The sequence below is a fragment of the Siphateles boraxobius genome, unplaced genomic scaffold (assembly GCF_051911475.1).
Source record: "Siphateles boraxobius isolate OS27281-9 unplaced genomic scaffold, OSU_SipBor_1 25, whole genome shotgun sequence".
NCBI lineage: Eukaryota > Metazoa > Chordata > Actinopteri > Cypriniformes > Leuciscidae > Siphateles > Siphateles boraxobius.
The window spans coordinates 18,821,768-18,839,968 of NW_027508866.1; the positions used below are offsets into that span (position 1 = coordinate 18,821,768).

An 18,201-nucleotide genomic window follows, 5' to 3' on the forward strand; every position below is an offset into this window, starting at 1 on the left:
TTCGAAGCTTCGGTAGTAATGAACATCGAATATTCGAAGCTTCGGCGAGAGGGGGCTGAACATATTCTTTTCACTAATAAAGGCAGGAATCTCTGTGTTGGTCTGTCTTTTTGCATTTTGATTATTTCGAGAACCGTTCATCCAACCGACTTCACAAGGGAGTGCAGTGTTGCATTTGGTGCAATATAGATGGACACGCGAGACGCGACACATTCAGAATTAATAAACTTTTAGTCAGCTACAGAACAGCGCGAGCGGGAAGCAGCGCACCTCACGCGGGCAGGGTTTATATGCTCCGAGAACGAACACTCCACTATGATATAAAACGCACACACACAGGTCTGTTAAATTAAGCAATACTTTTAAGGTAGTCTAATATTTTTCTGATTAACAAATTACTGACACAGTAAAGGGTAGATTTAAATAAAGAAAAACGAAATTTAAATAAAGAAAAAAATTAATTTAAATAAGGAAAAACGAAATTTAAATAAAGAAAAAAATAAATTTAAATAAAGAAAAACAAAACTTAAATAAAGAAAAACGAAACTTAAATAAAGAAAAACGAAATTTAAATAAAGAAAAATGAAACTTAAATAAAGAAAAAACGAAATTTAAATAAAGAAAAATGAAACTTAAATAAAGAAAAAAAAATTTTAAATAAAGAAAAACGAAATTAAGTTAAATTAAAAACGAGATTAATTTAGATTGATAATAACGGGTAAAAGGCTAATACATTTTGTTTCTATTATTCTATTTTCCACAATGTCAAAGCAACGCAGCTTAACCCAAAACACAAGCTCAGGCATGCACTTCGGTCCATACAAACTCCGCTGTTCTGCGCTCTAGCCAGAGAACACTCCCGTTGCAGTTAGGTGTCGGTTCTATTTCTAGCATGCACGCATTTTCCGCGTGGCTCGAGCCGCGCCTGAGACGCGTGTTTCACACAGGCAGTGTGCAAACTCCAACCTGTTAACATGGGAGCTGAAATAAAAACGTACATGCCACACAGCTGAGACGTTCACGCCATGCAGCCAGTGTGTCGCCGGCCTTATTCAAGCGCGAGTGAGAACCGTTTCGCGGGGGATCCCAGGTGTGCAAAAAAAAACAAAAAAAAAAACGAATATTCGAATGTCAAATTTTCAAATCGAATACCAACCCACCGAACGAATATTCGAATATTCGAATATTCTGGTCCAGCCCTAGAAACATCCAGAGCCACCGTGCACAGGCGTGTCCAGGAAATGGGCTACAGGTGCCGCATTCCCCAGGTCAAGCCACTTTTGAACCAGAAACAGTGGCAGAAGTGCCTGACCTGGGCTACAGAGAAGCAGCACTGGACTTCAGGCATTTTGCCATTTCCTTCTCCCCAGTCTTCCTCCAGACTCTGGCACCTTGATTCCCGAATGACATGCAAAATTTGCTTTCATCCGAAAAAAGTACTTTGGAGCACTGAGCAACAGTCCAGTCCTGCTTCTCTGTAGCCCAGGTCAGGCGCTTCTGCCGCTGTTTCTGGTTCAAAAGTGGCTTGACCTGGGGAATGCGGCACCTGTAGCCCATTTCCTGCACACGCCTGTGCACGGTGGCTCTGGATGTTTCTACTCCAGACTCAGTCCACTGCTTCCGCAGGTCCCCCAAGGTCTGGAATCGGTCCTTCTCCACAATCTTCCTCAGGGTCCGGTCACCTCTTCTCGTTGTGCAGCGTTTTTTGCCACACTTTTTGAGGTGCCTTGATACAGCACTCTGGGAACAGCCTATTTGTTCAGAAATTTCTTTGTGTCTTACCCTCTTGCTTGAGGGTGTCAATGATGGCCTTCTGGACAGCAGTCAGGTCGGCAGTCTTACCCATGATTGCGGTTTTGAGTAATGAAACAGGCTGGGAGTTTTTAAAAGCCTCAGGAATCTTTTGCAGGTATTTAGAGTTAATTAGTTGATTCAGATGATTAGGTTAATAGCTCGTTTAGAGACCCTTTTCATGATATGCTAATTTTTTGAGATAGGAATTTCGGGTTTTCATGAGCTGAATGCCAAAATCATCAGTATTAAAACCATAAAAGACCTGAAATATTTCAGTTGGTGTGCAATGAATCTAAAATATATGAAAGTTTAATTTTTATCATTACATTATGGAAAATAATGAACTTTATCACAATATGCTAATTTTTTTAGAAGGACCTGTATATAGCACCTAATTATATTCGGCTCTGCTTGTGTGCGACCCCACGCTAATTTGCACTGCTCTTAGTCGATTGCATTAGTCATAATGGAAATTAACTTCTTAGCGTCTGTGTTCTTTAATCTGCGCATTGTCAGAAGATCAGAAGCTGAACTTTCCACTCCTATCTGCACTATAATGGGATTGCGGTCTCACAGTAATTTGCACTGTTTAGAAAATCTGGCCCCAAAACACTTTTCAAAAATATTTTATTTTGTGTCCCCAGAATGTGCAGGTATCCAGAGGGTACCAGGGTACCTCAGGGATCGGTTTTTGGACCCTTCCTATTATCCATATACATATCATAGCACTGATCTCAGCATGGTGGACATCTCAGCATGGATGAAAGAACATCACCTGCAACTCAACTTAGCGAAGACAGAGCTTCTCGTCTTCCCAGCCACTCCAACAGTACAGCACAATTTCACCATCCAACTAGGTCCATCAACAATAATCCCATCATTATGACCAGCTGACCTTCAAAGACCACATTGCAACAACAAAACCATTATGTAGGTTTGCACTGCACAGCATTAGGAATATCAGGCCCTTCCCTAATTGAGCATGAAGCACAACTTCTCATCCAGGCCCTGGTCATTTCTAGGCTGGAATACTGCAAAGCTCTTCTGCCTACACTTCCAACATGTGCAATCATTACAAATGATCCAGAACACAGCAGCTAGACTGTTCTTTAATAAATCCAAGAGAGCCCACATCACACTCTGTTTACCTCTCTGCGCTGGCTTGCCTTTGCGGCTCGCATTAAGGTCAAGTCATTGGTCCTTGTCTACAGGACGGCCACAGACTCTGCCCTCCAACCTCCACTCTCTCTTACGAGCCCACATGCCCTCCAGGAGCCTGCGGTTGGTGAGTGAGCAGTGCATCGTGGTACCATCACAGAGAGGCACAAAATCACGCTTTCGTTCACTGTTCCTTGCTGGTGGAATGATCTTCCCAACACTATCCGGACAATTGAATCTCTGACAACATTCAAGAAACTCACACAGAGTAACTGCATCCTGCAGAAAAAAAAAATATGTTGTCACTATTCCTTAGTCCTTCTCTGTTCTACCTTGTACTATTCTGAACAATGTTTGTAATGCTGGCACTTCTTGTGTTTATTTCCTCTTAAGATTAATCGCATGTTGTATTCCTCATTCGTAAATCGCTTTGGATAAAAGCGTCTGCTAAATGAATAAATGTAAATGGAACAAAGTGAGGGTGAGTTAATGATGACAGAAGTTTCATTTTAGGGGTGAACAGCCCCTTTAATTTCCGATCCAAAACATTGCCCAAGGCATATATCGTTCAAAGTTTAGAGATTCACACCTCCCTTAAACTAGCCAACATTTGTACTGGGCCAAAAATATAAACGCGAGGTATGAGGAATCCTGTGATGTCCAAATTCAATCCAAAAGCTGACTCAGACAAGACGAATAACAGAAGTGCAGAATCAATTATCAAATGAACACCTGAACCTTCATGACTCCACAATGAGAGGAATCAAAGTTTCTTCCTCAAGGACATTAAATAAATGAAATGTGATGTGAAATATCACAAGCTGAGGGGTGTTGTATTAGGCTAGATTGCAAACAAAAGAGAGAGTGCAAAAACAAAAACACTGTCACACTGTCCAAACATCCCCAAAGCAAGAAGATTTACATTCGTTTTACATGGCCCAGAGAAAAGCAAATATTGTTTTTACATAATTCTGAATTGTATTTAGAAGAACAGAAGAACATGTGATAATTTGCTTACCTGGAGGTCCTTGGAGTTTGGCTTTCTTAACTGAAATAAAAAATAAAAATAAATGGTCAGAAAGACACAATATTTACATTATTATTTCATGAAGAGAGTTACATATATTACACTGGCACAAGTCTAGGTAAAAACATTAATAAGATAGTCCATCTACTCAATCCTATTTAAACCTGTATGACTGTTTCTTCTGCAGAACACAAAATAAGATATTTTGAGAAATGTTGGCAATAGTTTTGGTATTTAAATGATGACATAAGTTTCATTTTTCTGGTGAATTATCCATTTATCTTTTGGCGTAACCCCCCAGCAGAGAAACTAATTATGGCTGAGCCCAAGTAATGTCTGTGTTTGGATTTAAAGAGTAATTCTTAGCAAAAAAACAAAACAAAAAAAAAAACTACAGTGATTTCACTCCATCTAGACATTATGTTCACATCTTGATTTGATAAGTTATCTAAAGGCTAGCCCACACAAATATTTAATTTGATTCAAAATGTGAGACCACAAACCTGATGATAAGTATTATAGATTTAACAGTTTTGTTCCAATCAAAAACAACCAGAGTCCCGACTGTGAACACGGGAAATCTCACAAATCTCTCGCGGTCAAATATTACTTTATAGTAAACAAACAATGCGGGCGACGGGCAAGAAGAAATGGCGATAATAGTGTTTAGACAGCTTTTTACAGAAAATTCACAGGAAAAAATTAAAAGGGTTTGGATGAAGTCATGGAGATTGTTATGCTTCCATCAGCTTGCTTTCTGATTGGGTATCGTTTTGTTCCATGAGACAATCTACAGAGCATGCTAGCGTTTGTCCTCGGGGTTCCCCCAACACAACAGGATTTCTGATTGTAAATATTCAACTTGTTGGATATTTACGACTTGATATCGGTGCGGCCGGACGTTCTTCCGAGCAGATTCAGTCACTCTTAACACACCTCACACCACAAGAAAATCTAAAAAGATAATCTGTAGAATCCTCAAGATAATCGGGACTTTACCTAGGATTGTCGGAAGGAGAGAATTGGGCCCAAAATCGGCCCGATTATCTTGAGGTGTGTGGGTACCTTAATACATAATCCTATTCTCTATACTGAATGAGGTAGTTAAACAGTGTAATACATTTGTGTGCAGTCTTAACACGCATACAGACATACATATATTGCACGTAGTTATTCGTTTATTTATTTATTCGTTTGATGAATCGGACCAGAAAAGTAAAGGAAAAGCTGCAACTCCTTCAACACTATTTCAAAAAGTATCTCAGGATGCACCTTATGAAGTAGAAAAAATCATAAAATATGACAAAAGGCTCAGCAAAATAACAAAAAAAAGAAAAACAAAAAGTGATATATAAATATGTCACCACGAGGGTAACATCGCCTAGCTGGCCAACATACGAGGTAAAAGAAAATGCTTCAAAAATAAACATGAGACTGAAATCTGACGGTTTAAAGGAGGAGGTTTGAGAGCCATACATCAAGACTAAGCCCTAAGTGAAGGTGTAATTATTGCAAGATGGACTTCTGATAGTCTTTGAAGCATCCGTTAGAATGGGCTAAATAAAATAAAATAATAAAAATGAATTCATAAAAAACAACTTATGTTGGCAGGGAAAATAAAAATGACCAGCAGAAAAGAAATCTTATTGCTGAGCCCTTGTGCATTCTGTGTTTATAATTTAGAAAATTTAGAAAAACAAAAGCCACATTTTGAACAATACTCCTGTTTCCATGCAAGACCAAGCCCACAGCCATACAATAACTGTTATGGGATTGAGCTGTGATTTAGAGCAGATTACTTCTGATCGCTGCTTGAGCCCTGTGTGCTGGCCGTGGCTGGGTGGATATGCCAGATGGATGCTGGGATTGGATGGCGGTCTGCGAGACATCACAGTGGATTACTAACGTGTATTGCAAACTATCGCTGGACATCTGATGAGACGTAGCGCACACAGGAACACGAGCCTCGTGGGACATAATGATGTTGAGATTAAGACTGAGACAAAGGTTAACAACGCAATGAGGAACACGCATGCAAGAAATAGAGTTCCATACGTGTCCATTTCCCAGAAAGCAAATCTGACAATCACCATTCAGTGTTTTTTGTTTGGAAGTCTTGTGTGACGAAGGATATCCGAGTGTGTGACTATTTTCCACATTTCTAACTGAGAGGAAACAGACATTAGGTTTATTAAAAGCCCTAGGGTATGGGTCACCGTGTCAGTGGAAACTCATGGCTCTTTACTGCGGGTGCTAACGGAAACCGATGCATGACATTCGATTCAAGCCATCCTGAGATGCTGTTTTGATAGGGGGCGGTTGGACAGGAACTTCCTGAGTGTCTCCTTTGTGGAACGTTAGTTTGTCCAATCTTCTCGCAGATTTTCCTGAATGTACTTCAGCTTGTGAAATTCCAGTTACTCTGCTAATAAAACCTGTTTAAACCAAGTCTGGTCATCTGAAAAGAGGCCATAATACCTCAAAGACCAACTAACACCAGCAAAATAGCTCAGGTCAGGGTGGATACATTTTTTTAGAAAAAAACTAAAAAAAGAAAAAAAACTTCATGAACATGTGAACATTATATCAACAGGGATTCAAAAATTTTAACATTTGTCAGAGAAACGGTCTAGTGGTTTACCACACACGTAGACCTATGATTAATGCAACGCGGAAAATAAGGACAGAACCACAGAATCCAGTCAAAAAAGACTGCATTTACAGTATAACACATGAGTGGCACAGTTTTCTACTACACAAATTGCGACAAGTAGCAATACACAGTGTAAATAGCAGCACAGTATTACTTTGCACTAAGTGTAAATAGTTGTTAAATGCTATTGATACAAATAGGGGAGATACTTTTTGCACCTCAGTGTATTGTAGTATAACACAAAACAGTATGCAATAATAACATAATCAGTGTATCATATTTATTGAAATCATAAATGTATGCTGCTTTATTGGGACATTACTTGTACTTGACATTATCTCCCCTACCTGTTAACTAAAGTAACCAAGAGAACCAAATTAAAAGTGTGAACACACCCTTACTCTGCAGCTGCACGTCACCGATTCTGTTGTCAGAAGGATTTCTTTTGTGATTTTGTCTGCCTCAACAAGACAATAGTGAGCAGAGTTCTCTCTCTCTCATATATATATATATATATATATATATATATATATATATATATATATATATATATATATAAACAGCAAAAAAGTTAACCTAACAGTTGTGATCAACCAATACGTGTTTTTCAATAGCCGATATCTAGAGACCAGGGTGGCAAATTGCTGATATAAATAGTGATTTAAAAATAGCCTACTTACTAATGACAGCAAATGAGATGAACATAAAATTGCTAAAATAAATGGAACATTTATTTAACATTATTTACTGCGAATTTACTAAAAATAATTAACTAAAACATCAGCTACACATCATGTGATTGAGATTTCTGCAGCTTCTCAACTTCTATAAAGTGACCAGACAAACACTGGAGGAAAGCTAGAAATACAGTGTACGAAGCAGGAAGTGGAATCGGGGCGTCATACGGTGTACGGTTAACTTTCGACCCTGCAGCCAGCGAGGAGGATGCTGGATGACTGGACGGAGAGAGCAACAGATGGCTAGAGGATTACATTTTCAATCCCCCCACTCACTTCAGTGTGAGGACTCACAGTCAGACACACGCTCACTCGCTACCTTTGGAGCATAACCATTAAATTCAAGAATTCAATTATAATATTTAATAAATATTTCATTTTTTTTCTCCCGAGTTTCTTCTGACATTTAAAATTAAACATTTTGTATTTTTTGGTGTTGGGTTTTAATGGTCATTAGCAACAAAATTAAACTGTTTACATTTACCTGAATTCAAAAGATGACAGATATGACCCTTTTATGATTAATTACAATACAGGGAATGCTCCTTTTCTCTGGAGTTTGTTCCCACCATGGAATAAAAAATAGAAAAAGGTCTGGTAAAACTTTTTTTCTTATAAAAGTTATAAAAACAATATTCTGAGAGAAAATGTCAGCTCACAGTTCTGACATTTTTCCTTGCAATTGCCAGTTTATATGTCAAATTTCAAAAAAATCTATATATTTTCTGGTGATAAAAACAGACCACAAAATAACTCATTCACAAGATAACTCATATGAGCTGGTTCTATAACCAAATGGTTTAGAAAACACAGAAGGTAATAGTGCTTTCAAATCGATTAATCGTGATTATAATCACATCTAACATAAAAGTTTGTGGTTTATATATATATATATATTTATTGTGTGTGTGTGTGTGTGTGTGTGTGTGTGTGTGTGTCTACTAATCACACACAGGCACGCACACATAATAATATATATATTATATATATACACACACACATATTTTATATAAACACAAGCATTTATTTGACAGCACTAGAAGGTACCATTCTGAATCAGTTTAACAAATACTTCAGTGAACAAACTGACCGAATTGGTCAGCGAGGTTACCGAATCAAAATTTGATTTACTAACTGAACTTTTTGTGTACTTAAAGTTAGTGAAGCATCAATCAATATCAATACAGAATAATTGTTCATACGACAATGTGTAGTTAAAGATATACATTTTTAATAAAATAAAACATAAAAAAAACATATAACCAGATGATTTATTCGGAGCCTTTAGTAATTCATTCTGAAAAAGTGCTGAACAACAATTCACTAAATGATTCAAACGCATCATGAGGAACCTTCATTACCACACCACGGGATCACAAGTAAGCAAGTGAATGCAGTACAATTGTAAAACCCAGCCATGCATGCATGCTTCATAAATACACACAATCCATCAACACAAGTGTACAAAGCCACTTATTTAATAGCTCTTTTATCTCTTTAATTAAACATAGTGAACACAGCAGATCAGCACCCCATATGGCTCTAATAAAGACAATCTGATAAATGTCTGCAAACGTGCACCGGTACGTCTATTCTGCAAACCCACAACAAACGGATCCAGTGATCAAACCAAACCAGTCACACTAACAAACGTAGGTCCATGTGACCCCTCACGGGCGCTCTTTGTGTCCGTCTTGCGTGGATGCATGGAGAGATCGCTCATTTGTGTGTGTAATGACATCACCATGGAGATAGGCCTTTTGTCTGAACAGCAATAAATAAAGAAACAAAACCATGATTAAAGAGGTGGACGGTGATTCAGGAAGGCCAGAGCGCTTCTTAGGTTAGTCTAAACGCAGGTAATTCAGTACAGAGGACAGTATTTGGGTGATGTACAATTCTGCTCATAAGTTTACATACCCTTTGCAGAAAATACATTAAAGGGATAGTTCACCCAAAAATGAAACTTCAGTCATCATTTCCTCACCATCAAGTTGTTCCAAACATGAGTTGGACGAGTTTTAACCCTTTCGCACTTACGATCACACCGGTGTGATCAGTCTTGGCTGGTCCCTGGAGCGTACGATCACACCGGTGTGATTAGAACGGTCAGTACATCACGTGATCAACTGCTAAATTCAAACGTGCTTTCGCGTGTTGGCTGGCGTTGAGCCAGAGACGGACGCACTCAGTGCTGTCATATATCACAACTATTGAGTGTTTGCAACCACATAATGTTTATTTTAGGTTTCAAACATTTAAATACACATAAGTACTAGCAAACCAATGCTAGTCAATGCTAAACAAAAACAATTTTGAGTTTGTAAAATACACACTGATGTCTATGGAAGCGGCAATGATAATCCTTTCCATTATAATAAGACGACAGGTTTTATTCTTATCAGATACACATTGTGTAAGTAGCTTTACATTTTACCCTCTTCTTCTCCCAGTTCACCGCCCACTTACTTTCATGCATTTCGTAAGAAGTGGGGGAATTGACGTGTTGTAAATCCAACAGATACGATTCTCTGAACTGTGGCACAAACTAACATGGCGGCGCTCATCGTGCATACAGCTCAACTAACGGGATTGTTATAAAGGTGTTTAAACAACAAAACACATCCACTTGCACATATTTGACAATCGGAATATCAGTGTTTCATGCTATAGCTAATACACTTGTGAATATTTTGAATAAAAAGGAAAAATGACAAAAGCAGATCATCATTCATCAAGTGCTGTGTTGTGGTTGCGCTGTGTCACGTGACAAGCAATGACACGTCACCATGGAAACATTAAAGTGACTGGTTCTAAATAACGGTTGCCTTGAAAAACTCACGCTGGGGGGTCAGTTTGAATATTTTAAACTTACGTGTGAAAGGGTTTTAATAAAGTCATATGAGTTTTTTTTCTTCTGTTGAACACAAAAGAAGAAATTTTCAAGAATATGGGCAACCAAACAGGCCCAAGGCCCCATTGACTTCCATAGTATGGAGAACAAAATAATAATATGGGTCAATGAAGTCAATGGGATCCATCAACTATTTGGTTACCGACATTCTACAAAATATCATCTTTTGTGCTCAGCAGAAGAAAGAAATTCATACAGATTTGGACCAACTTGAGGAAGAGTAAATGATGACTGAATTTTAATTTTTTTTAGTGTACTATCCCTTTAAGAGCCGGGGGTGTAAACTTTTTGAATTAGATGATTAGGGTAAATTGAAGGCTTATTCTGTCTTTGGGGAAACATGTTATGTAGCTTCTGAAGGGCAGTTTTACAATTAATGCAATTTCTATGATCCCTCTTTTTTTAAATTATTATTAGCATTTGCTTCGAGGGTTATGTAAACTTATGAGCAGAACTGCAAGTCATCAGCTAAATGGCAGCTCTTACATATAATAACCTGTGCTCAGTTCAGGCCGCCCACCTGCACTGAATACAACAGAAGTTCCCAACACTGAGAAGAGGATATCCAAGCTTACTGCACTTTCTTCACTCTGTATGTCCTGTACTACTGAGTTAATGTGCTTCCAAATACTAATATCCTCCTGTTCCGGATAAGTGTACAAGAAAGAACAATAAGGAAACTACATCACAATTGAAAACATGCAGAAGAATTTAAAACTGGTGATCCACCAACAAAGCCAAACTTCCGTGCGAGTAAAAGGTGTAATTTGTGAAATCTGAGGATACCGGAAGTCTGTTGAGAAAAGGGTTGTGACATTTTATACCTTAAAAAGCTCTTGTGAGACACGCTAAGGAATTTAATCACAGTCTGGTTCCTGCACAAACATTTCCTTTATCTCTCTGAATAATTGACTTGTTTGGAGATCCTCAGTGAACGTTTTCTTATGTAGTGTTTGTATCTGCGCAGATCTACTCGTCTCCACTGATTCTTTCTGTTTTAGGAATGTCTGCTGCAAATAAATCCTGTGGTGTCACCTTAATCAAATCAAAAACCACACTATTCCTTTAAAGTCACCATGAAATCCAAATGGACAGTTCTTTTTTATGAAATATTGCTGTATGTATTATAAATGATTTATTCATGCAAATAATTTTTTTTTTATTAAAGTGATTTCTTAATCTTTAATCAAAATATCTTCTCCTCTCTCTTGCAACGACATCTCGGCTGCATCCAAAATCGCATACTTTCCTACTATATAGTAAGCGAAAAACAGTATGTGACCAAAAAAGTATGTCTGAATTCACAGTACTCATAACAGAGTAGGCAAAGAGTACCCTGAAGTATGCATACGATGGACACTTTACAATCCCATGAGGCCACAGCAGAGGATTTGTAAACGGCATTGAAGTGACTAAACTGACACTGAATGGTGAACGTAGTACATCCAGATTACATTCAAACAAGACACATTCATACTATCTAACATACTTTTTAGCGGCTGTGAAGTAATTGCTTATTCAAAATAAGTACCTACTCTGAAGAAAGTATGCGTATTCGGACGGAGCCCTCTTCTCTTCTCTGATGATGCGTTTACTGGCGTGAGGGCGGGGCAACCCACAGCACCTCAACTCGATTAAACGTATGTGTATATATGTTTAATATTATTATGAAAATAGCATATAAATTATCAAATTTACGTGTTTTATCAAACAACTTTTTATCAAAAAAAAGAATACAAATAATTTTTAATTTTGTGTCATTTCACCACCCCTTTCACTGATTCTCTTGCGGATGATCTTTAGCTTGTCAATAAGTTTATCATCTGTGAATTGGACTTTATCTGTGGCTATGACGTACACCAGGCATAAAGCCTGATCAGAGAGGTTAGGGTCACTTCTGTAATGTGGATCCTTATGACTGAGAGCCTGCTCCACATTGAACTAAGATTGGAAATTCAGAAAAATATGTTAAACGTCAATATTGTATACACACAAACTTTGACATAATGTTATTTAGTGGTGTATTACTTTATAGCCATCCTTCACGTGTCCAAACACAGCATTGATGATGTCATCAGTTTGTGACACTGAGCAGCTTGTGGGACATGCCAAAGTCACATAATCCAATCAAAGAAAATGGTATGAAATGAGAAAAACACATTTCAAGAGATTCATCATTGTACTTCTATGCGTTTGTTGATTTATCATAAAACCTGAGAATTTCATTCTTTTGCATTACGTTCATGATGACTGAGTGATTCTGATGAGGACACCAAAGGTAATTGATAGTGATTTTGACCCATATATAAAATTAAATCTAGAGGAGCAAATAATGAAGCATAAACAGCAGCATGAATTTATTATGAATGCATCACAACAGACATAGGCCTAACACAGTGTCCTAATTAGAAGCAACGCAACACGCAATTAAAGGTATCTTTTTTTGTCCTAAATAAGTTTTTGTCCTAACCAGCCGCGACACGCGATGATTCTATTTTAGTAACGATTTATTTTCTGCAACGTCACGGCTGCAACAAAAACAGGAAATATGATAATCTCAGGTACTGTTTATATGCTTTATTTAATGTTAAGCGTCTCTGTGAGTTTGAATAACATTTTGTGTGTATTTTATAGCCGTACTGAAAGCAACAATTCACCTCAGATCTTCAAAATAAATAAAAGTGAACAAGAATGTTCAACTCATTGTTAACAGACAATTGTATTTTATGACAATAATTTTTTCAGTAAGTGATTTGAACCAATTACTTTATATGGGAATCATTGGAACAAAACACATTTAAAGATTGATACATAAAGGGACAATGTGTAGGTTTTTTCGGATACTTTTGTTTTTGATTTATTTTATTATTAAAGATGTTAAATGTTCGCCGGTTCCCGCCTCCTTCTTCCCACAACTTTGAACCTGGCTAAAGACACACACAAATTTTATTTTTGAAAAATTAAAAACATACAAAGTAACTAGATAGGGCATTTTAGAGTGTGAGTGTGTGCAATTTACGTTGTAGAACAAAACTTCAAAGTATAGTCATGTTAACCACAGGCTTTATTTTACACATTAACTGAAAAAACCCTTTTATAAAACCCCATAGGAAAATCTCAAAGGAACCAGTAGTGAATTAGACTTCTGGATTCTGATGTCATCTCTGCACCACTCTACAGGGAACAAAAGAGTACCACAATGACTGGTCCCACTGTAAAATGTATTTGCTTCTTTTCTTTCGTCGAACAGCCCAATCACTGTTTAAATTACATTAGCCTGCCCCTCTTCATAGATGTGGATGAGCAATCAGAGTACAGATCCCATCCCACCCCCACACCCCACTCAGCCTTCAAGCTATATTGTGTGTGTGGACATTAAGCAGAGACACTTTCACCAAAGACAGCAAACAGCAAAGCAAGCATTGCCACTGAGTGCAGAAAAGAAAGAGAGGAAATGATGGAGATGTTGATCTGCAACTGGCCGGCGACCAAAGATAAAAGGAGAATGTGCATCTCTGAAAGAGTATGAGAGCAGAAGACACACAATGTTTTTGATCTGCTTTCCTTCAAGAGTGCCTGATGAGCGCGCATCATTTACAAAATACTGCATACTAACAATAATTAAAATGGTCTTCAATTAATAGCTCAATTAAATCACTAAATATAGCATTTAAAATATGAAACTAGATAGAATTCAAATAAATAGTTAAATACATTAATACATGTATACATTTTATACAAATACCAACTATAACATGTGAAATATTAACATGTAAATACTTAATTGTATAGTCTTCAATTAATAACTAAATTAAACCACAAAATAAAGTATTTAAAATATTAAATTAATATTATGTATTAAATATTAAAATAACGTATACAATTTCATTTTATTACTATATTTTATATATATACAAATTACAACATGTATTTTTTTATTTGATACGTTTTCTTTAATATATTTCATTTAATTCACTGTGAAACGATTATTAATTAGTATTTATTTTTCTATTATATAATTTACTTTAATACTTAACCCTTAAACAGGCAAGAGTGGAAAATGCTAAGCAAAAAATTATTTCATGTCATTTTTTATATCATCTGGACTTAAATAAAACATATCCAAAAGAATTTAAAAAAAAAAATTATATATATAAAAAATTATATATATATATATATATATTAAGAGTTGTGTCTCCTGAGTCACGTTGCCTGATTAGGGTATAAAAAAGGACCAAGTCATTAACCTGTTAACTGTTACTGCCACTGCATGTTTACAACAATTATATCCCATTCTTCACCAGATCTAATGTTGACAAATGATATATCATTCGAAAGCGTACAAACTCAAGATTCTGCCTGTGAAACCCGTTTTGAAATTGGACGTTGCCGTACCATTGAAACAGTACTCTAAATTATTTTATCTGGCTCCTCCCCTTTTGGGCATCGTCATGTTTCATCATTTATGATCAAAACCTTTTCTAATCTTGACAAAACACATATTGTAAGAAAGGTCTGAGTCTCAAGGTTTCATATTTTGTGACAGAAGTGATATTTGGACAGAAATGTATTAATTTGTTATGGCAGAATGCATACAATTAAATTCAATGGAATGCAAGTCACCCGGTGGCTATTTTTACTATTATGCCTAAACAAAATCTCATGGGAACTTCAATTTTTGTAATATCAATTTCAAATTTGGAACACAACTTGTTTAGATAGATAGATTGATTAGTTAGATAGTTTTTTACAGAGGAAAAGTAAGTTTAATATATATTTAGCCTACTTATCTCAAAATCTGAATGTTCTGCCCCACTGGCAGCCATGTTGGATTTAGGTCAGGCTGACTAATTGATCACAAAAAAATTGAAGCAAATGATGTGACCAGAATATTCAAGACAGACCAGGCTGTCATAAGTGATACAAGAATTTGATGAAAAAAATCGTTCTTCTGCCCCCAAAAAATAAAATAAAAACGATGTGTCTCGTGAGTCAAGTTGCCTGTTTTAGGGTTAAATTGTTATACTAATATAAATAAATAAAAATAAAGAAATATTATCATGCTATAGGCTATTAAAATATTATCATACACTATATAATTTTGCGTAAAATAATACAGATATCTGATCATGTTATATGCAAGTATCAGCTAGCCTAACGTACAACTTTTTTGCAATAAATTAAATGTATTCTTTATTTCCCACACTGTTTATATTTGTTAGTTAGTTGTCTTGAATGTTGTTCTGAATAACTCCAACACCGATTTGGTGAGATGTGTTTCAAATTAAAAAAAAATTGATACAACATTGGAGGATATTCATTTATTTTTAATACCTAACAATAGTTTAGAAATCTATATTTATTGTTTCGGCTGCAGAGTTGTATTACATCATGACGACAAACAGCTGCTTCCCTCAAGCTACATCATCACACCTAACTTACAGCAAACCTCAAATTATGTAATATCACAGACCTGTTTGAACTTGACACCATCACTTAATTCATGTGAAATCTATATAATTCCATGAAAACAGAGAAAGGAAATAATAAGATGTTTATAGTTTACAAAAGCGCTCGCGCCTCTGAACTTTTAAAGAAACAAAACACCTGCTGACTGCATGCTGAGTTGATAACAGGTGCAAATACATTAATACATGAAAGTTCGAACACACATGTAAAAAAGCACTCACCTCTCACGCAGAGGAGAGACATGGCAACCGAAGTTTTTCCTCCTGGATAAATCCTGTCAGTATAATCGAAGTTCTCAGCTGTCCGGTGACATTTCAGATGATGTCACAAGTTGTTTCCTCGTCATGAGCGCACTTCTGAGGGTAAGTTAGATGAAGCACGAATGCTCGACGGAGTAACTCGGCTTTATCCTACAGGTGACGCGTACTGACTCAAATGTCCCATCGCCATGACCAAATTGAATGTGTAGAAACTCACAGGATAAGAGGCGGGGCTTGCAGGGATTTTAATGGCGTCAGAATTGTCCCTGACCCAGAGGGCGGGGTTTGCTGGACTGTTGACCAATGGATGAGCTAATGGGTTCGGCTTATGGCTAGGAACAGGTGTGACGCTGGCCTACAAAACGTGGATAAATATTTTTGCCATTCTACTTAATCAGTTATATTGTGGAGTGAGATACAGAATTTATCAATGAAAATATTCAGTGCTCAAGACCTCTCTCACTTTTATGGGAAAATGTTGGCTTCACTGAATATACTAAAGAGGATGAAAAGTGCCTTAATATAATTTAATTATATTTTCGACAAAATTGTACATTCTTAAATGCAGCTTTACTGATAAAAACCCGATTTAAGTTTTCTTTAGAATGTTTTACTTTCTAAGTACATAGAAATAGCCTAGATACTCTATAAAGCTATGAAGACTTTAAAAGTTTGTGAGCTCTACAAAGTATTTATTTGATATCTGATTTATAACAGATTTTTACATTTATATTATTACCCCACTGCCATTTCTTTCTTTCTTTCTTTCTTTCTTTCTTTCTTTCTTTCTTTCTTTCTTTCTTTCTTTCTTTCTTTCTTTCTTTCTTTCTTTCTTTCTTTTTCTTTCTTTCTTTCTTTCTTTCTTTCTTTCTTTCTAAAGTTGCATTTTCCCTCTTTTCTCTTGTTTCTTATTTTTGTATACATAATTGTATTATGTTCCAGTGTTAATTTTGCCTCACTGAGATTCTATTATAGTTTATATTAATATTTTGAATCAGTTTTTTATTTTTTATATTTTCCATTTTCATTTTTATTGTCAGCCTACATTTTTAGTAATTTTTTTGTTTTTTGTCATTTTATTCGTTTTTTTTTCTTCAAATATGTCAGTTTAGATTTTATTCATTTTTATTTTATTTTATTTTTAGTTATTTTAGAAAAGGACATCAAACTAAATTAAAATGAGAAAAAATGCCTTGGCAAGTAAAAACGTTTTTTTATTTGACTATTTTATTCAGTTAACATTGTTTTATTTCTAGTAATGATTTTAGTTTTAGTTAACTATAATAAACCTATTGTTCAATTTGCATTTGAACAAAAGTGCATTCATAATTTTAATGTTTATTCAATAAAAACATTTTTTATAAATGAATGTACTGTTATGATGGACTATTTGACTGTTGAAATGAAATTAACATTGTCATATTTCCTTTCATCAGTCCATTAGGTGGACATGGATAACAGTAAAAAGTCAACTAATATGGATATTTCTTTTTTTGTGATCAACTCTTTATTGTCTTTAAGAAATAAAAATAAAACAAACATCCACTCAGACAAAAAGACAGGGACGGGGGAGTAACAGACATATAATCAAAACATTAACAATATGACAGAGAAAAATAATAATACAAATAAAAATAATAAAAAAAAGAAAGGAGATCTTTAAATAGTCATTCCTTCATATAATCCAATATTTTGGAAGAAAAACATTGCCATGCATCAATGGTTCTAAGTTGAGCCTTGTTAATTCGTGCTGTTGTACATTCACAAGTCACTATTTTGTGGAGGCTATGAATCCAATATGTTTTTGCACACATGTGCGGAGTAAACCAGTTCTGTATTATTGTCTTCTTCGCAGCTGTAAACCCAGCAAACAACATTATTTTTTGCAATGAACTTATGGGAGTCAGAATCGTCATTGAGAAGACAAAAACATGGATTAGACATGTAATCAATTTGTAGTAAGGAGGATAGAACCAAGTTTATATTATCCCATATGTTGGCAACAACTGGACACTCCCAAAACATATGAAGAAAAGTACCTTACGATACAGTGTAATATGGATATTTCTGTTATTTACTCTCCTATCGTGAAAACCTTGTGTGATCCTTTTGGTCAAATATGACCAGTGTAAAACAAAAAACAAAACAAAAACAAAAAAAAGTGAACATTTATGGGTTAAATTTTTATT

At 35.9% G+C, this 18,201-nt stretch overlaps 1 protein-coding gene across 8 annotated transcripts in view; it reads right to left on the reverse strand.

The window, feature by feature from the left end:
• The window catches only part of unc13bb (unc-13 homolog Bb (C. elegans)), a 108,705-nt gene extending 92,492 nt beyond the window's left edge, over positions 1-16,213 (reverse strand). For 7 of the 8 annotated variants that reach the window (XM_077243006.1, XM_077243001.1, XM_077243000.1 and 4 more), the window contains exons 1-2: positions 15,974-16,213; positions 3,971-4,000 (exon numbers count right to left, since the gene is read on the reverse strand). In XM_077243006.1, coding sequence (XP_077099121.1) covers positions 3,971-4,000; positions 15,974-15,995 — 52 coding nt within the window. In that variant the 5' untranslated portion in view covers positions 15,996-16,213. The remainder of the gene's footprint in view (positions 1-3,970; positions 4,001-15,973) is intronic. The other variant, XM_077243002.1, reaches the window with a different exon arrangement.
• Positions 16,214-18,201: the final 1,988 nt, after the last annotated feature.